Source organism: Vitis riparia, chromosome 8, assembly GCF_004353265.1.
Source record: "Vitis riparia cultivar Riparia Gloire de Montpellier isolate 1030 chromosome 8, EGFV_Vit.rip_1.0, whole genome shotgun sequence".
Lineage (NCBI taxonomy): Eukaryota > Viridiplantae > Streptophyta > Magnoliopsida > Vitales > Vitaceae > Vitis > Vitis riparia.
The window spans coordinates 21,250,014-21,274,873 of NC_048438.1; the positions used below are offsets into that span (position 1 = coordinate 21,250,014).

The 24,860-nt window shown below is 35.6% G+C and overlaps 2 protein-coding genes across 7 annotated transcripts; both read right to left on the minus strand.

Annotated features, from left to right (window-relative positions):
- Positions 1 to 583: 583 nt before the first annotated feature.
- On the minus strand, positions 584 to 16,149 carry LOC117920157 (general negative regulator of transcription subunit 3). 5 transcript variants are annotated; one of them, XM_034837528.1, is made up of 17 exons: positions 15,851 to 16,148; positions 15,649 to 15,780; positions 13,444 to 13,581; positions 12,665 to 12,715; positions 12,025 to 12,114; positions 11,798 to 11,944; positions 11,462 to 11,572; positions 10,103 to 10,153; positions 8,858 to 9,595; positions 7,336 to 7,506; positions 6,093 to 6,258; positions 5,442 to 5,584; positions 4,994 to 5,272; positions 4,768 to 4,902; positions 4,495 to 4,676; positions 1,722 to 1,833; positions 584 to 785 (listed from the first exon to the last, which is right to left on the minus strand). In XM_034837528.1, the coding sequence occupies exons 1-16, from the start codon at positions 15,941 to 15,943 to the stop codon at positions 1,767 to 1,769; spliced, it is 2,694 nt and encodes an 897-aa protein (XP_034693419.1). In that variant the 5' UTR covers positions 15,944 to 16,148; the 3' UTR covers positions 584 to 785; positions 1,722 to 1,766. The 5 variants fall into 5 exon arrangements, with proteins under 5 accessions (XP_034693419.1, XP_034693420.1, XP_034693421.1 ...); XM_034837529.1 differs by lacking the exon at positions 584 to 785 and adding an exon at positions 936 to 1,378; XM_034837530.1 differs by lacking the exon at positions 584 to 785 and having other exon boundaries at positions 1,525 to 1,833; positions 13,444 to 13,560.
- Positions 16,150 to 18,410: 2,261 nt separating this feature from the next.
- Positions 18,411 to 21,685, minus strand: LOC117919685 (myb-related protein 2-like). 2 transcript variants are annotated; one of them, XM_034836908.1, is made up of 7 exons: positions 21,504 to 21,685; positions 21,201 to 21,411; positions 21,031 to 21,107; positions 20,592 to 20,649; positions 20,371 to 20,443; positions 20,193 to 20,259; positions 18,411 to 19,485 (listed from the first exon to the last, which is right to left on the minus strand). In XM_034836908.1, the coding sequence occupies exons 2-7, from the start codon at positions 21,409 to 21,411 to the stop codon at positions 18,715 to 18,717; spliced, it is 1,257 nt and encodes a 418-aa protein (XP_034692799.1). In that variant the 5' UTR covers positions 21,504 to 21,685; the 3' UTR covers positions 18,411 to 18,714. The 2 variants fall into 2 exon arrangements, with proteins under 2 accessions (XP_034692799.1, XP_034692800.1); XM_034836909.1 differs by having other exon boundaries at positions 21,201 to 21,414.
- Positions 21,686 to 24,860: the final 3,175 nt, after the last annotated feature.

Genomic DNA, 24,860 nt, shown 5'->3' on the forward strand with positions numbered 1-24,860 from the left:
TTGAAAAGGCCATTCTCGTTGTTATTATATCAATTGCGCTTACCAATCTCAATCCAAATTAACAAATCATACAACAATTCTCTTGTCGTTCTGGGTCTAGATGAAGGTTCTGAAATGACATGTTCGAAGTGTTTGGTCATTGAGCTCAACATCTTATCCAACAATTCTATTATATCCTCTCAGGATCGTTCCACACAATTTCAAAAGATTAGCATCTGAGACGACATCAATCTAAAGTTCCAAATAAATTAGTTTTTTTTTTTTCTCATACTTTTGGTAAAACTAAAAAAAAAAAAGAACTGAAATCTGACACAGTTATCGCAGGATTTTTTAAATGTTTTACCATGGAATACGAAGAGTCCAAGGATAGAATCGTAGCAGAGGGGCGGGCATTCGGGGTTATGCGATAAGGCCGGTCTTGGGGGTCCACCCTAATCCTCACAACTGGCTTTTCTGATAACAAGCATTTTTGAAAAGTACCGCCCCTATATATGACTTTCCAGTTATGTTTATATTAACTGTTTTCGGCCTCCAACACCCACGTTTCTATGAGAGAGAAAAGATTCCTGATCAGGTACCAATAAGATGAGATGGCGAAGGATACGCATTTATATCTGTCATTGAAAACATAATATCCCTTTGGATTTTGAGGTTTAAACGATTGGGCATGGTAACATGAAGTCTAATGACCCATACCCTGGTGAAAGATCAGAGGATGATCAATAAAAGGTTCTTAGTTTCCAACACTTTCTAAGCAACTGTCCGACCCAAGTTCAGGCAATTACCTGCAAGCACAAGGGTATAAAGCATGGAAAAAAAAATACTTTAGTATCATTTATTTTTAATTCAAAAATTCCATCAGCACACGATACTCATTCTGGGTGAGGAATAACAACCAAAAAAATAAAAAAGGAAATAGAGAAACACAACATATCTGATCACCCCAAAAATAAGGCCTAAATAACAATGGTTAAAATATCATTCACCTTTATAAGGTTTTGGCGAAATACACGCAACTCTCGTTGGTTTGAAATGTCATCAAATGCCATCCATATCTTTTTTATGTATCATTTTCACTCGATCTTCTCACACAAAATAACAAAGGTATTTGATGAAATTTCAAACCTGTGAAGGGTAAATGTATTTAACCAAAACCTCGAGGTAAATCTCAACCCAAATGATAACACAAGAGATTTAATGGATAAAGAATACAGAACAGAGTGTAGAGCAAGCTAGCCTTGTTACTAATGGACAACTAAACCATTTTCTAGTAAAAGTATTGCAAATGAGTAATACTTGTGATGGATTCAGGCTACTTCTAGAACATTGTCTATGAGAACCCACTTCTTGTTGCCAATAGCCGACCAACATGAGAATCCTGAAAATGGGTTTAATACTGAGAATTCCAGTATTGGGCTAAAATCTGAATAACTAGGATGATTGCTATCAACTCTGAATGCAAACAAAATTCGACTGATTTTTTAGGGTACCATGCACGACCTTAGTGGAGATACAAGGGCATGGTTATGTATGTAGGATTCCCATCAAAGTCTTTTAAATGAGGGACTGCTTTTGATAGCCACACATAAAACAGCTGCTCCTACTACCATTCCGTCAATAAGTATGAATGAGGTCAAATCACAATTTAAATGGCAGTACTAGTATTCCAAGTAACAGAAACTTGCTGACATAAAATCTAGCATAGTGGGCATGGTACAAACCAAGTGTCAACAATGATCATCGATGTAGAATCTTTTGTTCATCTTCTATACAATAAGTTCATCTTCAAGATAGTTGTATTCAAAAGTGAATTCAGTCTTGATCCTCTGGCACCTGGTATCACCATTTAATAAAAACATTAATCATGAGAACAAAATATACAAAGAAAGAAACAGCATTGTGCTCTTCATTTAAGGATGAACTTCCAAAAAAGTCATCAGAAGATTGAGATTTAAGATAATCAAACATCATGTTCACTGAGGGCTAGTGCATGCCCCCAAAAAAACAATAAATACTTTTATCTCATTTCAAATACAGAATCTGGAGTGATGAGACACCATTCAACTTCAAAGCCTATAGTTTAGATTCTTCAAAGGTTGGTTAAATAAGTAAACACTCTCATGGCTGATTTACTAACTAGGTCACCAATTCACAAGGCTTTTTCCCTTTATCTGATCAACTAACTCAGGAAGTTAAAAATTTTGTAGTTTCTAATAATACAAATCCTTAATATTTTATTTTGATAAAAAAGATCCCTCAATTATCATTTTAGCTCAGCAAGATTCCACAATGATAAGCATGGCATTTAACCACTAAAGTTTTTTTTTTTTTTTCTTCTTTTAATAACCAAGGAACCTTCCATGGCCAAACCCTTCGGACTCTCCATGGGTATCCAAACCTCAAGGTGAGAATTGCACCTACCACAACCAACACCAGGTAATCTAGGGTATTCAACCAGCAGCAGAAATTAAACTCAAGACCGTGCATCTCAACATTCACCCTAACTAATTGGGCACCCTGACAAGCTTGTAACCACTAAAGTTATGGCTTGATTATTGGAAACATTTCAAAACTCGATAGTCTTGCAGCTCCTTCAGAAAAAAATTATAGGACAAGATGAGATGCTAATTGCTTTTCTTATGAAGTTTTAACAGATTAGTTTTCAAGTTGCTAAAATTATAAAAGCCATGGTAATTAAATAAAATTAAATAAAATACTGTTAATCCAATCATTTGACGTTGTTAATCATTAGATAAAGAATAAGAAGTAGAATTAAACCTTGAACTACAGTAAGGTGAATCTAGGCAAGATTCCTTTGAGGAATAGAGCTCTTTTTAGGGAAATGACACTTTCCCCTGTGAAAGTTATGTTTTATAACATAAGGTCATTTTAAGTATCTACAAGTTACTCGTTAATGGTTGGGATGCCAACATTGCAATTACATGGTCACACCATTGCACTAGGAAAGCCATTGCTCAAGTTCTATCAGATTTTTCTATTCACACTCTATTTTCTATGGGTAATGGTACTAGGATTTGTTTTCTGGGAAGATTTATGATGGGGAAATCAACCACTTTGCTCCCAATTTCGAAACCTGTTCAGAGTAATGACAAATAGAAATTCTCTTATTTCATTTGTTTGAAATTTCTCCTCTTTGTCTTGGAACTTTAATTTTTGTTATAACCTTACTAATTAGGAATTGAGGATCTTAAAAATCTCGTGTCCTTGCCTATTCATGTAAACTTATCGCCTTCTTTTCTAGATGCAAAAGTATGGTCATTATCGCCCCCACAGGATAATTTTTGTTCTAAAATGACTACCAGACATTTGGTTAATTCATGATGCAATTACACTTGTTAAAATGAGATACATGTGATATTATGTATTTTTATGGTTAAAATAAGGAAATTGTATCAAGGAGGTTAGTCTCCAAAGGAAGAAGGGTATTTGGTCCATAAGGCAAGACCCCAAAATTTACCAAAAGATCTTCTTGGACATATAATCCAGGTTTAGATGTATATCCCTTTTTTTATAGGCAAATGAGAAATAAAAACTAAAGGCAACAAAAAGGAAGCACATGGTACACAGGAAGAATACAAGTGTGCTACAAAGTGGCTTTTGGAACAAAGAGGTTTGGATGTGTATCCTTGCTAAGCCCTAGAATATAAGTATTGTTGCATAATCATACCATGTGCATAAACAGTAATTACTTGCAATCATTTCTTCAGCGGAGCTGCTTAGATTATGTCTATGGAGCCTTTGCATTTTAAAATTGTAGAACACATAAATTTTGGTAATGGAGTGGTGTTTTTTATGGTATACGTAGTAGTATGTACAAGTTTGATGGATAGATGTAAAATAAATTCAAGGTTACCTTAATTTTTGGAAGCTTTATCTAAGAATGAATTACCTTTGAGGTTTACATCAATGTACATTTCAAATTAACTCAGTTGATCTCACGCTTTAGTTCAATCAACTACTACGACTAAGTCAATATACTAGCTTTTATGCAGCAAAATGTTAATCAAAAGTCTTATTAGTCTAAATTAAATTTATTGAATTAATTAATATCCCTGCACACCAAAGGTCTTGGGATTCAAGGAGTGACAAAATCATTCACCAAAATACATAAATCATTCATTTGTGGAGTTTTCATGCCACTGCCTGTATGAATGCAAAAAAAAAAAAAAAAAAAAAAGGAAGAAAGAAAAGAAGAAGCACAGGCCTAATTTGAATTTGAAAGGTATAAATGCAGTTCCTCAATTAGCTTATTTTGCAACCAACAAGGTATAATTGCAACTTATGAGCAGAAAAGATATAATTGCAAGGATATAATTGAACTTGATTCATATAAAAATCACCTAGATCTATGATCACAAATAAACTGGCCCCGTAAGCATCCAAAATAATATAACTAAGAGTTTGTTTATTTGTAAGATATCAACCAAACATGTTCACAAGCAAAAGCTTCAAGTAAGTGTTATGTCAACATACCATCCATGTTGTAGGTCATCATTAGCAATATGGAAATCAAAGTACACATATGTCCCCTGTTCAAATTCATCAGTGGCAACTTTTGGCTCCTCATGCCTCTGAAACCATGTGTTATATTTCCTGTGGTATCTCCACGATTGCTTCTTTAGTTCTTTTGCAGCCAAATATTGCTGATAAGTATTCTACAGGAAGTAATGCGCTTGAGAATATGCTCAAGATAACCACATAATGTTAAACACTGTATGAAGGATTGTTACAGAAAGCTAACAATACCTGCTGATAGTAAAATGCAAAGAACAGGGTGTCAGTGCCAAAAGTATCAAGACCCAGCCGTTCCCAGAAGGCAGGATTATTGACAATGGGTGCCTGTACTTGAGGATAGCTTGGAGGGGTCACTGCAGGGTGCCTCTGTAGAAGAAACAGGAAAAACATATATTTATACCATATAAATGGCTATAGAAAACTTTGCAATACCACATAAATCAAGATGCTGTCATACTGGAGTATAGTTCCTTGCACGTTCCGAGTCTTTAGGTTGAGGAAGCTTGTAAAAAGCAGCCTCAAGCATCTGTAGATTGTAAAGCTGATCATGCATCCCCCCAGAATTCACAGCTGATCCACTGAGGGTATCACCTATTGCACCAAGGTCAGATATGCTTCTTCGACCAATAACACCAAGGCTGCCAGAAGGTTGGTTAGATTGTACAGGTTGCCCAGGAGAGAGATCAGTATCTCTTGGCACTTGGGAAGGCTCTGTCAAAGAGCCAGATACTCCTGCCTGCAATACAAAAATTTATAAATCAAGATTATGTCAAAGGAAAAATATTTTTTTTTATAAAATATAAAACATCAACTCCAGTCATATAACAACAATCCTGTTTTTAGCAAACCATAACTTGCCCAAACAAGATAGTATATAAGTCAAAAACCATAAAAATCTAACATACAGATGTGTCCATTGCATATGAAGCTTTCAAATCATCCTCATTCATGAGATTCTTTCCAAGAGAACTAGGAGCAGATTCCATTGTCGAGTCATCAGATACATTTTGTTGTTGCTGCTGGTCCTCAGCTTTGACATGGCCAACATCTACATGTTATGCAAATAACATTTCATCTATTCTGGTTTTGTAATATAGAGATAATCAAAATAGAGCCTTCTGCTATTACCTCATTTCTTTTACCATTATTAATAAATACCCTGCATTTTCTAGCATCTTTAATATTCCTTTCAGTTTGTTTAATTTATTTCAAGTTCAGTCTTATGCTACTTAACTGAACATGGAAAAAATTTGATCACAAACATTGGGTTAAAATAGAGTTCTAGGCCAATTTTCATAAAAGATTCAAATCAACTGTCTCAACCCCACTTGCAAACAAGGTTGAAAGTGACATTTGTTCTGGACTTATAAGAAAGATCACTAGGGCATGGAAAATTGCAACCAAAAACTAAGATTTTTATGGAATGGAGGAGTGAAGTGCAGTTTCAACTGCCAACCCTCAAAGTGTGCCTTGTGGGAGTAATAGTCACACTGTCCCTAGCACTAAAACTATACCCCCAAAATTAGAACAAACAGGCATGACTAATTTGAGGTTACCAGCATCTTTTGGACCAGTAGATAACAAAGCTTGCTGATTAGACTGTTGGTGGATGGAACCTGGCTGTTGCTGTATGGCGGCAGATGTAACAGTGTTGAGACTAGGTGCCTGGACTCCAAGTCCCAGACCAACTTGAGGTGAGACAGATGAGCTTTGAGAATTAAACTGCACACGGAATCAAATGTTATGCAAGGAATATTGATGATTCTTTGCTTTATTTTATTTTGATAGGAAACAAGGAACAAGGAAGAATGTATATTGTTGCTTAAGAGATGTTATAAAAAGACAATAAGAAACAGATGGAATCATTAAAGGGAAAATACATATGAAGAAAAAAGGTCCCTGGAGAGACAAAATGGAGACCATCACCTTATACAAAATCAGAGCATGATAAAAAAACATAACTTCTTCCATTTTAAGCTGAATGAATTTACATTCAGCATCAAATTTTTGAAAATTCTGATCAGGGCATCCTGCAATTTTATGGATTCACCCACTGAATGACCAAATGGCATTCAAGCGATTTTGGGTTGTTAGAAACAGCTCGTTAAAACTTGAATCCCGTAGCAGACAGGAGTTGGACAGCAATTGTCCACAACATAGTGAAAATGGGAGCAGGTAAGGTAAGGAATGCTGTTGATGTAGATAGAGGGTGGCAATTCTACAAGGAGATGGGTGATAATGGAAAATGTCAGTGGCACAGTGAGGGTGGTTTAGGTGGCCGCTGATCCATAGAGGCAGTGCAGCTTGATTTGACTGTGGCATCTGGTGGTGGTTGTGATAAGAAAAGGTTGTGGGTTGATGATTAGCTTTTATTAAATAGTTAAATAGTGACAGTATTGATCAGTTCCCATTCAAATTTCCAATTAGATGACTAACAAAATAAAGGATTACTCTTTTTCTAGATGAATAGGACAGCTTTTAGATAAGCATATTAATAAAATTTGTTGGACTATTAATCTCCTAGAAATATAATAATAGGAAGCATACAAAAAAAAATTATCTCAATATATAGAACTAAATTTAACATGAACATTTTTTATGACTCCAAGTTCTTTCTGTGCCTTGTCATCTACAATCATGCCACAAAACCTTTAGAAAGCATACAGCTAGCGTTGTCCACAAATATGTTTTTCATAAGAAACCAACTTGGAAGCATAAGCAAAATAAACAAATAAATAGATAATTCGAAACAGTCTCATAAAAAAAAAAAATTGGATAATTCAAAACAAGAAATAGCACCTGCTGCAAGAGTGGGTTTTGCTGTTGTGCAGAGAACTGCTTATGATTTCCTCCAGAAAGAGGGGGCATACCAAGAATGGTACTCTGAGTTTGTTGCTGCACTTGCTGGAGACGCTGCAAAAATTTCTCCTTCTGATCAAGAGTAATTTCAGTTCTTCCCCGAAACTGTCCCTGAAAATGCAAAATAGATGAGTTCCAACAGAACAATACTTAACATTTTACTACAATGAAAGTAATTAAACCTTGAAATATAAAAATGAAGCCAAGCAAAGAGAATTTGAAGGATCATTTGGAATGCTGCAATCATACTGAATGAAGAAGAGATTAGAGATGAGATGAGGAAACCACACAATTTAACATTATTGATGAGTTCTTAACCTTTGGCAATCATTAAATTACATTGATCAATATTTGGAAAAGTCGCTAGCTGGTGCAGATCCCATTTTGGGGGTTCTAAAGGGCGGGCTGGTACTCCTAATCTAACACATTTCTGCATGATATGGCAACATATAAACCTGAAGCATCATTTTCAGACAAGACAATCTGACCGGATACCATTTCACCAAAAAATAGTCTCTATCCATATTTGATGTAAATATTCCTTCTAATGAGCTTTTCAATCATTTGACAGGGCAGATAACTATTTTGGTACGATCAAATTCTTTATGAACTTCCATAGACAACCAAATAGCATGCTCATATTTTTCCATTCTTTTAATATTTTGTATGCATAGGATAATTCTCCCAATCAACGACATGCATGTTGGGGGCATGTTGAAAAGTGTCAGCAATGTTGGCATCCTTCAGTAGACAAATGGGTTCGCCTTATTTGCCTCTCAAATGTTTAGAACTATGTAAATGTGATTCTATCCTCCTCCCTACCAGGACTTGAACCTGGAACCTCTCATCTAAGCAGTTCAATCCATTGCCACCTTAACCAGGCCTCAAGGAATACATAGGTGCACTTCTACTGTAAAAGACACCATGAAATTGTTCCGCTCTTCATCATCTGATAGAGTATGGCTGATGAGCAATGAAATGAATTAGGATAAGAATTACACCATTATATTATAAGCAATGTTTCTAGTGGACGGTTTTCTTCCAATTCAGTTTTTAGGTAGCTAGCCTCTTGCTCCAAACTGTTGTCGTCAGATATGGGTAGGTGAATAGACTTTCAACATATTTATTCATCAATTCTTTTACTTATATTTGCAACTAAAGTGATCATTTTATAAATTTCCAACCATTTTTACATTGTACCCATTGCAATCTAAATTCTTTTCAACTGAAACTACACACCAGAAGAAAAAAATTAAAGTGGATAATAAAAGAACAACTCGATATCATAATGACCCAGATAATTTGCATTTTGGTATAAGATATCCAAAAAGGGGCACGTATGTTTCAAAGTTTCTAAAAGTAGCAAATAATTCACATTTGCTTTAAAAGCATAAAGCATAAAGCATAAAGCATATACCACATAAAAACGAGCTAAAGTGGAAAGTAGAACTAAGTGGCATACCGATTCATTTTGATTCTGAAAGGAACTTCCTGGCCTCCATTGCATGCCAGGAACTACAGAAGGAGAGAAGACTCTGCCAGCTATGACTGCAGCCTCTCCAACACTACTAGAATCAGCCAAGCCAGTTCCATCATTAGTCTTGGCAGTTTGTGGCAAGATCATTCTATTACTCAGTGGGGAAACCAAAGGCTGCACCATACCACCACCCCCAAGTCTCTCATCAGCACCTAAAGTACTTCTCTTTGACATGTCACTGGCTGAAGGAACTGCACCAAGGCCTCCATTGCTTGGAATTGTAATGCCAGAACTAAGTGGGACACTTGTTGATGGTTGGCTGGATGGAACACCTCTGCCAATGCCCCTCACTAGTCCAGTTTCAACAAGAGCAGGTGAAGATCTCCTGCCTGGGAAGCTTGCAATCTCTTCTTCCTTTGCAGAACTAGACACATTAACAGGAGATGAAATAGCAGTACCTGCATTTTCCAGGACACCTCGAACAGAAGTAGAACTGGGAAGAATTGTCGGAGCAGGTGATGCAGACAAATTATGAGCTGAAACAGTCAAAGGTATAGGAGTTGCATGGCTCCCCGTTGGTGTTGATGAAGCAGAAGAACCAATTACACTATTTTTGGCAGGTGGAGTTCTTGGACCAATCTCAGAATTGCTGTCCTGTGAAGCTGTCTCCTCGGATTGTTCCGGGATGGAAGTACTCTGTTGAAGAGGAGATGTGACTGTGGCCTGGAAATGAGGGGCGTTTATAAGTAATGAGGTAAAATAACGTATAACTTAAGATACAGAAAAACGTTTTGACTCTCCTTTGGATCCACATGAGAACTGATTCCATTCTATGAAGCAGATAAAGAAATCATCAAATATGTTGACGATTGAATGTTGAGTCGTTGACAAACAAATTTTCAAAGAGAAACTTCGGTGCAAGCACACAGACACGGTTGGAATCTCTGCCACAATATACCGAACAGCAAATAGTATGCAATATAACATAATTATGGATGCGAGTTTACCATGCCAACAAATAGCAACCACCAAATGATGCATTATATTTTACCATGTCTACAAAGGACATATCACAAAATAGGTCTTCAACAAAGCTGTCAAATAAATTACAAAAGAAATAGACTACGACCACATCTTTAGTTTCTCTGAACATTTTTAAAATCCAATGCATTTTTCATGAATGCCAGGCACAAAACTAAATATTCTTGACGTAACAGTGAAAGAATGTACCGGTATTTGGGTTGGTGTCAAAGAATTCTTCAAGCTTAGAGCTGGTGCACCCTACAAAGCATAAAATTTTATTTTGAATCAACTGATATAGAGTTATCCTATGCTTTTATTCATGGCACTATGAAGAATGAACCTCAAATTCCAAGGCAAACTGCTTCTTTCAAGGTCATAGTTCATGGCATCAAGTCATAAAATATTATAGCCAAAACATGCATCCAAGATAAAAGTCATATATATCCTTCGAACAACAGATAGTGACCCATGAGTAATCAACGCATGGTGAAATTTCATGCTAATATGCAAGACCATTGCTCAGATTTAAATCAATGCCAAATGTAAGTCAGAGGCGTGGGCATTTGGTAAATTGATCCTGCAAGTCTCTAAATAAATGTCTCTAAACAGGGTAATTGACCTATTGAAGAATCAATACAACAAAAATATGGTGATACATTCAGTGTTTCAAATTGAAGGTCCAATGCTAATAATCCACACAACTAATTAGCAAACTTGAACAGCACTGAAAGGAAGAAAGAAGATGGGGTTTTTTTCCCCTCTCAGTATTAAGTCATGTCTTTGCTTCAGTATTTTTCAAACAGAATGGTTCCTCTTTGACGAGAACATTATCTTCAGCATTGTTATCAAAACATCTAGGTGATCCCAAGTGATGACACTATCAAGCATGTAAAGTAACCCATCAATAAATTATAATCATATAAAAATAAATCAATCTATAAGATGAAAGGTTCTTAAGCACTAAGACCAGAGTTATCTTAGTAACATATATAAAATGGCATTGAAACAAAGGACACCCTTAACAAGATAATAAGACTTAATCAGTAATGCAAAAGGCTACGAAGATGATCAACTCCTTACTACCGGCTGTTGTTAGCTCTCTCATAAGTCATAATCTTTGGCAGTTAGTTCAGCAAAGCTTCACATATGGGTTCTACAACAAAATATGCCCTTCAAGTTTTATTGTTACTTCCCCCCCCCCCCCCCTCTTCAACATTTTGTGGGTAACTAACTGGTGCAATGGTCATAGTCTAGAGCAGCACAAATGCACAGGTTTAAGTTTTGAAGATCGCCACCGCATGAGATAATTCCCAAGGAAAGGCCTGAATCCAACTTGACTGTCCCAAGGCCCTCCTTAGCAGGGCAACCACCACATGAGTGGCCTTTTTTTCTACTGAATATTCGTGAACAAGCACAACCTCCTAAACTTTGACTAGAACATCTCCTAAAAACCCAAGCGATTAGGACGTATCAATAAATAAATATGCATAAGGCCATGTGTATCTCATGCTTCCATCACTGGAAACATAAGCATCAGAAAACACAGGATAAGCCAGAAAGATTCACCTTAACAAGGCCTGGAGCACCAATTGTAACCAGATCTTCAAGTGATTCCACCTTGTCTAATGGCAAAGAGTTGTACAGCTCATCTACATCACTAAATTCTTCAAAGTCCTCCTGAAAAATTAATTCAAGGCAACAAAAATATTTATGTCTCATGAAGAAGCAAACATCTAAAGCAGCTCTCTCATTATTCTCATTGGTAGCAAGTCATTATCAGACCTTTTGTTATACATACAGAAGGCAATGCATGCATGTACTCATAAAATATGTCGCATCTAAAAGTGGCAGGATATGTCAAGGAAAATAAAGAAACAAAATTAAAGTTTGAGCAACTTAAACCTGATTACGTTCCACATAATCATCCAAGAAGTCTTTTACATCATTGACCTGCTCAGGACTCAATTCATCATTATCCAGTAGCCTCAAAATCAGTTCTAACTTCATTATATGAGCCTTGTGTCGAGCAATAGATGTCTCCAAATGTGTCTGCAGGACAAGTGAAATCCATCAACCACCAACAAAAATATTAGCTATCTTTCCATATAGTGCCTTTTTTTCTGTCCTACCAGTCTAGGTGGCCTTGTCTTTCCTTTTTTAACAGATAGCCCTTCAATTTCGGCTTCAAAGTTATCAACTTGACACTCCAACTCCCCCACCTGCTCAAGGCAGTACATGTTACTGAACCACATGAAAAAAAATTTAACTCAAAATAAAAGAAAACAGATCGACACTAATTCAATCACTGTAACATGGAACTATTATTTCAAATTTAAAAAATGAAACCATTATTTCAAAACACTAACAAATATCACTAAAAATGGTATAGCAAAACATCACAAAGAAAAACAAGATAGAAATGCAAATTCATAAAAAACAAAAAGAAGAAACTACTATCAAGCTGGTAGGCACTTGGGCCATCCACCCATTTGTTCATTTTCATGTTTCTCCAAACCCTACATAGCAAAAAATGTCATTTGGACTTCATTATGCAGTATGCACAAGCACAAACAACCAATTTTTTATGCAAATAATTTGACAGAATATGATGCACAACTTGCATGCCAAACTGGAAAGGATAAATCTGAAATCATTAAAACATATAGATAAAAAATGTAAAAGAAGAAAAAAGAAAAAAGAAAAACCAGTTCTGTTTTTAGGCAAAGAAAGTATAAAACATGAAATTAAGCAAAAGGCTCAGTTACAAACCACAGTGTTCAACCAGTCCCTTGTCTCTGATTTAGCCTTCTCCTTTGGGTCCTATCAAAAAAAGAATTACATGATAAACAATCTGATTAAAAGGTTAGATTTTAAAATTGAAAACATGACTAAATTAGAGTACTTTATATTAAACCGGTGCTCAATGATGCAACCAACCAAACCACCACTGAGCTCCCTCTCACCACCCAAAAGAGCACATATATTTAACAAAGAGGTCCAAGCCTGACCAGAATGGTTGATATGAACTCCTTCAAAATATAATAAAAAGTAACACCAAAAAACAAACCAAATTAACCATGCAACTCACAATAAATCTACCAATGTTCTCCAATTTGTTCTTTCCATTTTAGGAAGGCAACTAAGCTGGTAAGACGGGATTTGAACCCAGAAGGGTGTTCTAAAAATGGCACTAAAAATCTCACACTATCCAGTCCCTCACTGAGCAAGAACCATAACTATTAACTCTCTCACAAAATGGCACCAAGAAAATAAAATACAAAATTTGAAAGGTGAGCAATGCTGTTTTAAAGCATTTCTACAAAGAACAAGCTGCTTGCCAGTTGAAACACATCAAACCAATCCACATAAGGATTCAAACTAGGATAGTGGATAAACTCTGATTACTCCAAAATGAAATTAAATCATACACAACTTCTCAACAGTTTGAAACCATGATGATTGAAGCTCATTAAAAAAAAAATTACTATCAGAAATTCATGTGCTTGGTTCAACATTGGGCAGAAAGCAAGACAGTGTCTAAAACTTACAGTTTTAGGTTGTTGGCCCAGCCCTTCTTTGGAGAATGCTTTCGTCTTAGTTTCTTTTTCACATATCTTAAATCTTTCCATTTCACGCTCGATAAGCTTCCGAGCATCCAGCAGAGCCTGCTCATAAGAGGCACTAACCTATGTCAACATATATCAAAAAACAAATAACTGTCAACTTCAGAATCGAGGAGTATATGTCATAGTTATTATCAACAGAATCCACAAGCTAAAATTATCCAACTATAAAGAAATTGCTAGGAAAAATGAGGCTGAAAAGACAATAATGACACATAAATCACATCTCAAAATTGGTAATATAAATCAGAAGATGAAACTAGACAACAATGCAGAACAGTAGGAAACTCAGATACTCAAATTTCCCCCACACTTTATGATGTTAATTTCAAAATGCAAAGAAGAACTATACATCAGAAACCGTTAAATAGTTTATGGATTCTTCTTTATTAACAGGTAAAAGAACCAGCAACCATAAATGTCAATCTCAATCCATATCATTTCCTTCCATAGAAACATGGAGAAAATATCCACAAATACAACTAGTCCTTGGATATCCAATTCCAAAATTTTGAATTCTCCTTGGAACTAGAATACAATTAAAAACATATTTAGAACTGATACAGAAGTTTTGGAGGCAACAAGGTGGTGGCGGTTGCAGTTAACAAGTCAGTGAGGGTTGTATTGGAGTAGTGGTGGAGGTGGAAATTGAAGTTAGAAAATGTGGAATGTTTTTTTTTTATCAATAAGTATAATATGTATAGCAAGGAGGCGCTAAAGAAGCAACTCAAAGAGTTACAGTATAGAACAACTCACCCCCTTACAAAAGGACTCAAGACACTAGGAAAGCACAAAGAACCCTCTCCCTTAACGCATACACACCCATTCTATAAAATCTATTAAGGTCGAAGGACCATCTTTTAACCACTAGAAAATGTGGAATGTTGTGAATGGCTGTTACAGTAGTGCTGGTGGTGACAGTTATAACCCTGAAAGTGAACAGGGTAGTAGTTGCCAGGAGTGACCCAGAATTAGTGGCAATCTCAAGATTGCCAGAAACAATCGTAGCGATGGTGCTATAACTACACAGATAGTGGCAAAATAGAGTAGCGGTGGCTATGCAAGTGAAAATATCACTATGTAACACAGATACATTAAGAGCAACATTGACAGCTAAAAAAATGCAGAAATTGGTAATTAAAATAGGGAAAAATACAATAAATATTGAGAAATGACTGTCAATATAATGCACACATGAAAAATATAACATGCAAAACATACAAGCGAATGTAAAAGAATCCATCAATTGGCACCATTTCTACATTATTTCTTACACCTAAAGACAATAACATTCCTATCTAGACTCATTTTGAAAACAGGTGGCTCCCCCAACCAGAGTCTAGGAGATCCTCTAGGTGCATGACAGAAGTGAATTAGATTGCAAGCTTGAAGGTCTCAAATTTATAGCTATTAGCCCTTCTTCAATTGTAGATTTTTTTGGATTGGGGTGCTTTTTTGGGGTTACTCTTTTAATATTTGTTTCCTTTATCCATCAAATAGAAAAAGGCCTCAAATTTACAAAATATCTGCAATATGTGAGAAAGACGATTGAAAAGTGGGATAAGCAACCTTCAGATTGATTACATAAGCTAAAGTGCACGAGCAGTCAAGGTAAGAGGAAGATGCCCTGTGATGAAGGTTGTATGAAGAGGATTTGTGCTAAAAAAAGGTTGGAAGAGATTCTTCTCGGAAAGGAAGTAATATAGATGCATCCAATTGATTAATGGCAATAATAAAATTTTCCCATTGATTAGAAAATGTAGAGGAAAAGAAGTGACACACGATGAAGATGCTGTGTCCTTCTGTCTCGTGCTATTGTGGAAAAGAACATCACTGAATCGGTTAAAAGCAATCAAATCAGCAACGCCATTGCAGAGGAGAGTACTAATGATGGTGGCCGCAGTGATGGAGCTTAAATGAATATAACAACAGCTAAAATAGTCAAAATTCTGGAAATCGCCAGGGCACATGTAACATCGTGTCTCTTAAAGCTAAACCCCCACCACCCCCACCAACCCCCCCACCCCCCACCACCCAAATCGAAGTCTCTTGGGGAAAAAAAGAAAAAAAAGGAGTCAGAAAATAAAGGAAAGAGGAGAGGCAGGGACTGGGACTGAGACTGAGACTAACCTTCTTGTCCTTGATCTCGCTGGACTGAATCCATGTCTTGATCTGGTCTCTATACCGCTGAAGTTTCTTGATCTCCTTCTTCAAATCAGCCTCAAACTTCTCCTTCTGATTGGCATTATCCGTGTCGTAAACCTGAAGTAAATAGAGGAGATTAAGAAACGAATAACCGATAAACAATAAGATTTGAGATACGAGGCATTACCTTGTTCCAGATACTATCGAAAACATCCACGCCTTCCTGAACCTTCTTCAGAACCCTGTCAATCTCGCCTTGTAGTTTTCGACTCGCCCCCATTCCACCTACTGATCATCCACAACCCTATCGGTCAGCGCTGCTATTTGCCCGATCCAGGTCCTAGGGTTTCAGAGAGAGATCGAGAGAGAAGAGGAAGTTTTGAGATGGTATGTGCGGTCAGGGATGAGAATGATGGATCAGTTCGGTAAGTGAGACTGGGCTGGGCTCTTTTTGATTTTCAGCGGCTTCGACTCGCGAGGCAGCATCATGCGCGCACCCAAATCAGCGCCCACGATTTGCGAATTTTCCCGAATATTAAAAATGAAATGCATATTTCCATCAAATAAAAAGGTAAAATTTAATTTTTATTCAAGTTTTATTAACAATATTTTTCCCAACTCAAATCGATGATTATAATCCCCTCTACGATGACTTTTTAAATTAAAATTTTACTCTCTTCTCGACTTGATAAAATGAACATTTTTTCATCTGCCACTGGTAACTTAGTACTAAAGGCATAGGAAAGTAGATAATAAAAAATGAAAAAGTAGGTTTTGGTTTGTTAATTTTAAAAAATATTAAATAAATAATTTCAACATTTTATAAATCAAAATTTTTTTCTTTCATTTTTAAATTTATTTAAAATATATATACTTTTTCATAACCTAAATAATTATTTCATAAAATACATGATAGTATTAAATAAAATTATTCAAAATTAAATTATTATTTTATTAAAGTGTCTTACAAATAAATATATTTTAATTTTTTATTATATAATATTAAATACGAATTATGGTGGAAAATTTTTCAAGATTCTTAAATGATAAATAAAATATTTATAATCCCCTAATTAATAATAATTTTATAATATAAAAATATTTATAATCTCCTAATTAATAATGATTTTTATATTGTATAGTATGTAAATTCTCTTATCTTTCATTTTATTTAACAAAATTTTTGTTAATAGACATCAACAATAAAATAAAAAAATTAAAATTACAATTAAAACTAAATACAATTAAAAACAAAAAAAAAATATTTACTCTCATGGTATTTTTAGCTATTTATCATATTTATATTTTATACCAAAATGGTTTAATTAAGTGAAAGTCAATTTTTTTTTATATATTTTTGTTTTAAAGTTTTTTTTAGTTTTAATTGTATTTTAAAATATATATATATATATATATTTTATTTATCTCAAATTAGCTCTCATGATAAAAATAAAAAAAAATGTTAATGAGTATTATTAACATGTGTAAAATGGTCATTTCATGAAATAATCATTTAAATTATGAAAAAATGCATATATTTTTAAATATTTAAAGATAAATATGATCTATACAAATTTGTGTTTTTTTTTTCTATATTTTTTCAAACTATTCACTCAAAACTCACTTTTCCCGATACATTTAATGTTAAGTTACTAAATTCAAAAATATTGTAAGTACAATTTTAAGGATTTGTTTGGAAATTAATTTTAAAACAGTTTTCTCTTATCTAAAATAAAAAACATGAAAACACATTGGTAACTAAAAACAATTTTTTATTTTTTATTATTAAAAATATAAAATAATGTTTGTGGAAAGCGTATTTTAGTTATTTTCATTTGTATTTTATTTTATATTATTAAAAATATAAAATAATGTTTTTAAAAAACATGTTTTAGTTATTTTCATTTGTATTTTAAGAGTTATTTTAAAAAATAACTATATAAATATGTAAATTAAATTTTAAATTATTCAATTTATTTTTTAAATTGTTTTAAAAAAGAAGCAGGTCATGGTTACATTTAATGCTAAGCACATATTTTTAATGTTTGTTTAAATATTCAAAAAATAGAATGATTTTAATTTTTTTTTGTCTAGTTTTAATGATTTAAATTCGGTTCTTGTATACTAACAATTAAACCAATTGAATAGGAAATTGGTTGATTTGGTTCAATTCAATTTAATAATAATAATTAATTTAAGCTGGTTTATTTTATCATGCCTTGGTTCTATTTAATTTTTTAATTTATTTTAAAAATTCATGGAGCCGGCTCGCGCTGCCAATAAAGTCACTGACATGACTTTCCTCGGAAAAATTTACCCCGGCGGTCGAGAAAATTTGCAGAAGCTGAATCTTGAATGGTGCCAAAAGGGAACGAAGAGCGAAAAAAGCTCACGTAACAATGAGGCACGGAGCGTGGTAACTCAATGGTTTGGTGCTCTAAACTCTAAAGCATTCACATGCGTAAAAGGTTGTTTCCTTTTTATTTCATTGTATTTTCTGTTTGTTGTTTATATCTGCATTTGGTTGCTGAGAAAATTGATGTTTCTACGATGACTCACGGGAGTCGGGGTTTCCTCACTTAAATTTTGTTTTACGATTTAAACCTCTGATTTATTTTCTCTTTCTTTTTCTACATTTTCTCGACTACCAAACGCTGAAGCTAGTGCTTAATTATTTCTGCTTTTGTATCTAAAACTTGATTAATGGAGCCCTAGAAATCACACGCCAAGCAGTTGCCACACGAGAATGGCGGATCATGGTTCAACTTGGGTTGAAGAAATGTACCAGTACACATATATCGAGACAAATTGCATAACTGAAATTATTATACACGAGTCTCATTCGAGCTCTGAAAGAAATATGTCGGTTGATAATAGAAGTACAAGATTTTGATTTGGTTGTTAGGCATTTGATACTTATTTCCTCTCAGTCTGAGCCTGAAGGAGAGGGCTGCAGGCTGACTTTGCAGAGTTTCCGACTTCCCTCTGGGATGCCAAATTAGAATTCGAGTACTTTTTCCTCCACATTTTTTTCCTTTACAGCGGATCCTCTCAGTTCCAGCTGAAACCATTCAAATCAAATTGTTTGCAACTCAAAGTGACATCATTTTCGTCATGGGCATTTAGGTCCAATTTTGCCCCAAAACAAGGGAGCCTGTATCCATGCGACATCTTCTCATTCTCTTGTTTAACCGAATTGCCTGAATCTGCTCCATGGTTGGTTCGATCTACAAAATTGTCTGCCTCAGCTCTCCCTTTAAATCTCCCCTCAGAATAGCTGTTGCTGCCATTCCCTTTTTCTCCTTGAAGTCCAATGCGCATGGATAAATCACTGTTGCTTCTCTCGGCAGTCATTGTTCTCCTCTCAGCATCCCTTTGCATTGAGGATATAAACTGTCTATTCTCCTTTGTGTCTTCGCACCACTTCAGCACTGCATGTTGCAGCCCAGGAGGCTCTGCGGTATCTTTTGCCTCTAGAGGTGTACTACCATTAGTATATGGTCTCAACCCCATCCCACAGTTGTGTATCTCCTGGTCTCTTTGAGATCCTTCACATGAGGTCAAACAGCTGTCCATGGAACAGTCTGTGGGCTGGGTTTGGGTTTGCTGAGGGCACAAACTCTGCAGTTCTTTGAGCTCTGAAAATGCAGAATGGAGGCATTGGGTTGATACTTTAGATACCAACTCAGACAGCTGAACTTTGGCTGCTTCAAGTCCCACTGCTCCCAAGTTCTGTCTTCCTAGTGTCTCCTGGGCTTTCTCCAGCACTGCCTGTAGGTATTTTCCTTGTGCTTCGATCCGGAGCTGTAGGTGTCGCTGCACCTAGTTCAATTCAGGAAATAATTTTGTTCAAAGATTAGCTCATAATCATTTACCGACTTCAGAATGAAAAGAAAGGAACTGGAGAGCAGTGGATTGTAACATATAATGTTATAAAAATCACTTTCTGATCACATGTGTGAATTTTGACGAAACCATAAATTTGTGCAAGTTCTATCTCAAAAACTGATCAGTCAGCATGCACAAAGAATATGTAATGAAGCATTTAGATTTGTGAACTTATCTATGGATTTTGTTTCTGATTTCCTGACTCTATAATTGAACTGTTATATCCCTGGAATTAATATAATTTTCTGACATATACACTAAGGTACACACACATTATAACTCTCTCTTTTGTAAAATCAAAATATGCACATCAAACATAAAGGCTGGATGGTATGTACATCAATTCATATTTCTATTTCCAAAAAAATGTCTTTAATGTAAATTCATATTTCTATTTCCCCAAAAAAAAGGTCTTTAATTTTCTCAGATGATTATTAGGAGTTATCTTTGCAGTCATGCATTTATGGGAATTGAGGAATTATGGGGTCTGCTGTTGGATTTGTGTCCAAATCCTTGCTGGGACTTCTCTTAAATTGCAGGTATGAAATTTCATGCATGTGAAAACCTTATAGCATTATTTTCAGTAGTGCTAAGAAGGCTTTCAGTTATTCTTTAGCAATGAAGTTTTCAGTATTGCTTACCTCAAGCTGCTCATGTAACCTTCTCTGTGCTTCAATCATCTGTAGTGTTTCACTTAAATGTAAGCTCCTGGATTCAGGAATTTTCATTGTTAGTGTAAAGGGCTGAACTTGAAATTATTTTTAGAAACCAAATAACTACATGTAGATGACACACATGAAAAGATTCTACAGCTCTTACTTGTTTGTTTGGTTCCCAATGTTGGGGCTGCTCATTAGGGCTCCATTTGCTTCAGGCATCCTCTCTCCCACCACTGCAACCATACACATACTAAGTTTAGTTTTCTTATTTTGTTTTTCCCACTAAATGTTTAATACTTGGGGAATGATGCTTCCTCATTCTGAGAGTGTTAGCAAATTCTAGTCAGAATTTCAAAAGAACTTAAGAGACTATCCTCCTACCAGTTTTGCTGGTCGCACTGTTAGCTTGTCCATGAAGATTCTTACTGAGCCTGTATTTCTGTCAGAAAAATGCTAGAGTTAGTCTCTGTGGGTTACACAATTCAACAAACCACAACCCTATCAACTAAAACAAAAAGGAGGGGATATTTAGCTTATTATTGGGCATTTTCCTCTTCTCAGGCCTGTTCAGGTTTTTTTTCCTAATCACAGTGTACAGATCAACACAAGGGGTTTCGTTATTTTTTTGAAACAAGTAAAGAGTGCAACTATCAAAACAACATGGCTTTTTGTTCAAAATGATGGAATTGACAGTAGATTCCTTCAGTTAGCACCCTGTGATAGGTAACTTAATGAATGATAGATGGAAATACCTGAACATTTCTGAGTCCTATTATCACAGAAAAATTAAAAAATAACATTGGTAATATTGATACTTAACCTGTAGATGACTCTTCAGATGGTATAAGGTAAGTCCAGGAATTCCCATAAGTTTCATAACCGTTTTTGGAGTAGCCTCTGCAACAGAAAAGAGTAATATTTAAATTAGCTGAGTCTGATCATATATTTTCTCCAGAATTTCTTGAATCTCATTTTGTTGTGTACACTCACTGTCTGCCCCTCCAAGCTGATTAACTGCTTCTATGAACCGCTCATGAAGGTCTGGCGTCCATTTAAGTCTAGGCTTAGCATCAGTTGAGAGGACAAGTCCTGAATCACCAGGGCCATTCCCACCCTGCAGGAACAAATTCCTTTCAGGAGTGATGGGCGTTCTTGAAGAAGGATGGATGTTCTTTCCTTGATGATGGTGATGATGATACATCTTCTATCATCAAAACAACTGATTAATGTCTATTTTAATAGAGAACTACTTACAAACAAATAAATCTTATTCAAGATTAGTTGCATTTTTACCTGACACGTCCTTTTTTTTTTCTCTTGATCCAATCTGCTATCCTTGAAATTTAGAACTTGACGATGCTATATTCTTCACAAGTACAATTCCAAGTTCTGATACTTAGAAAAATAACTGTATACTACTGCTCTTGCCTATCTCCTGTCTTCTTTGACCAATTCTCACAAGGCAAAGGTGTGCCCAATGATGTCCTTATAAAGCCAATTGGGAATAGATGGTGAGGCGGGCATAGAATCTTGGACAGAGCCGATGGAACACAAGACCCAATCCAATCTTCACAGCGACTTGAAAAGAGATATTGTCCTCCCTGCTTTGTGCATCTGTGGGCCCTGTCCCACAACTCCACTTTCCATTCTCAGAACACACTACCGTTTGAATTCCTCTGCAGTATAACTTTTTGAAACACTTCACGCCTTGCAATAGGTACCAGAATAGATCCACCAAAGTTTTTTTGTGTACATTCGTATTCGTCCGCCTGGCAAAGGCAGGAACCCCATTCCGGGATTTAGGTGAAGAATTTTTCTGACTGGGGGTGAGGGGCATCCACTATCTCTGTTTTCTCAAAGGCTTCAAAGCCTCCTCTTCCCCACGGAAGATTCTTAGAACTCCTATATCTTTGTCCTTCACCTTGGACTTGGAGTCATTTTTTCACTCATCGATATGCATAGTAAATTGGCGGCAATATAAATGGCTTTAATTCAATCTTATCTATATTAAAGAGTGCGGATGGAGACATGAACACACATTTTAACTGGTTAAATTTGAAGAAAGTATAAGAAGATTCTGTTGACTGAAGCATCTTGAAACTTTGGAATTAGATACATACAAGAGAGAAAATTAAAAAATGGTGGAGAGATGCTCCTTGGGGATTGTTTGAAGGCAAGGAATGGAATATGGAATACATTCCTTTTTGTCTCCTTCAGTAAGTTTGGTACTTATTCAGCCCACACAGTATAAAATAGAAGATGAGGGGCCCAAATCTTTTTCATTCTTCAATTGGCATAAGATGGTTGGGTCCACAACAACGAATCCGAAGCTCTTGGGACCCAGAGAAAAGAGAAAAAAAAAGGATTGTACTTGCTTCCATACTTGCATTTGATGAAAAATGATAAGTCATGGCCTAGAGAGGACCACTTGCCTCATCCTTGACTCGTAACTTGGTTGGCTTTGCAGATTCTATGGTGTGAATCTATATACTCTTCTTACTGCATGTGATTGCATTCTTATTTCTATGCTCTTGATTATATAAGGAGTATGCACAAATGCTGTGTGCATGCAATGCAATACATGAAATATGTGCCTAAAGCTCAAAAGTCAGACCTGCGCTTTTGTACACCTATGAAGTTTGTTTTTTTTTCCTTTTTCTTTTCTCTTCTTGCTTTGATAGAATTTAATAAATTTTGAACCCATTTGTATCTGTTTTTTGGTGTCCTGTGTGCATATACATAATATAGATATGCAGATGCATGACATGCATTCATGTGAAGAAATATTTCATCCTATAAAGTTTTTGTATTCTCCTTAGCCTCTAGGAAAAAGTTATCCCCGGAAACAATAAACTATATCAACTATTAATTGCACTTCTATGTAAACACCTGATTCGTTTCTCCAGATTTGCATTCGACAAGCTTTGCATGTGTCATTGGCAATTTGGCATAGGTGCTTATGCTGTTCTATTGCACAGCAATTAAGGATCTTGTCCTATGGTGACAATCAGGAGTTCTTCTAGACCTATATATAATAGGAAGAATATATCCGTCTGAACAACAGCTAATGCAGGATAAATTTGTATATTAAGCCATTGAGACCAAATCTGCCAACTTTCCTTTAATCCCACTTGACAGAGAAATGAAACCGATTGACAAGTGAGGACACAACTTATATGTCAATACCAATGTTAGGAGTGCCCATTAGAAGTCAAAAACAAACATTGCCAAACTACATGGAAATTGCAAGAGCTCACCTATAGACACGTAAATAAAATTCCTCTTCCCTGAACATTATCTTCCATTAGCTGTAATTGACAGTTTAGGAAGATAAGCTGATTCTGATATTTCAGGATATTTTATGCAGTTTGGGGGAATCTACAAAAACCTTTAGGTAAAGTGTTAAAGAAGAATTCCTAAATAGTTATCTGGCATGTGGATAGGAATAAATTGCACAAGAGCCATGATCAGGTACCCTGCAACTCACAACTTTTAATTGCTCCCTGCTGTGTCACCACTTTTGTAGTTCCCAAGGATTATGATCATGTCTTATATTACAATATCAAGGGTTCGATATGGCAGATTTGGAACTAAGTGTGTAATGTCATTTGATTGCATAAACAAATGCAATGTAAATTTATGGTGCTGAGAAATCAATGCCTTTTTGCTACAATAGTAAAAAATATAAGGGTGTTTTGGCAACTTAAGTATGTTACAAAACTGTCACTTGGCTACCATGCCCTGTAGTAAGCAAACCATATATAAGAATTTATTGAATAAAGACATGGGATAGGTCTTGCTAGCCCTTATAGTCATCATATCATATGTGGATCTATATCTTGCTGTGCAGTCTGTTGTAATTAGAGATGTGACAATCACATGTTTTGGCGTGGTTGTAACTAGCCATAAATGAACTAAACATGTTGCTACAACTTTCACCTCATGTCCCTCAGCCTCAAGTATCCAATGATCTTTCCAGTAATGGTGCATGTAAAGTAGTTGCTTTTCCTTGATGTTGCCAAAATGCCTAAACTGCTATTACAGCTCTCCCTCTCTCTCACACACACATCCATTATGAGTGGGGGTACAGTACAATGGGAGTACTTAGCTTTTACCAATCTTATCTAACTGCTGTTACCTTCCTCTCTTTTTCCTTCTCAATATATGTTATTCTTCACTTTAGGGCAGAGAACAAGGATATTTGTTCTTTCTTGTACTTACATTTCCTCTTCAAGGCTTTTATATTAATATAATTTTACTTTTAAGGACAACTGGACAAGAAGCTCTTAGATAGAAACACATCATATATGAGAATCCAGTCAATCATAAGGGAATACAGGTGTAAGACAGCAGTTGGTTGAGGTCTGTTGACCACACGTGACAGCATTGGCTGAAATGAAAAGTGAAAAATGACCACGGAATGCTATTCCTTGTGGGAAAAAAAAAAAGTTTGGGGCCAGGGGGGAGAAAAAGTCTAAAAGATTCCCATGGAATCGAATGTGAGAATCTTAACTCCAAACTAAAGCCAACCAGTCTTATTCTCCAGTCAAGAAATGGGTTATTCTTTCTTCCCAACGCCACAAAAAATGGGTTCCCACCCATCCTATCCCCTTTACCTAATTTAGTTTGATGCCTCCGAACATTCATTTT

Coding starts and splice junctions, on each gene's coding strand:
- LOC117920157 (XM_034837528.1), bottom strand. CDS start 15,943: ATGGGGGCGAGTCGAAAACTACAAGGCGAGATTGACAGGGTTCTGAAG. Junction 9,596..10,102: donor TGACACCAACCCAAATACCG/GTACATTCTTTC, acceptor CCTCATTTCCAG/GCCACAGTCACATCTCCTCT. Junction 7,507..8,857: donor TTCAGAATCAAAATGAATCG/GTATGCCACTTA, acceptor TTGCATTTTCAG/GGACAGTTTCGGGGAAGAAC.
- LOC117919685 (XM_034836908.1), bottom strand. CDS start 21,411: ATGTATCATCATCACCATCATCAAGGAAAGAACATCCATCCTTCTTCA. Junction 20,444..20,591: donor CAGTGCGACCAGCAAAACTG/GTAGGAGGATAG, acceptor GTATGGTTGCAG/TGGTGGGAGAGAGGATGCCT. Junction 20,260..20,370: donor ATTGGGAACCAAACAAACAA/GTAAGAGCTGTA, acceptor TCCTGAATCCAG/GAGCTTACATTTAAGTGAAA.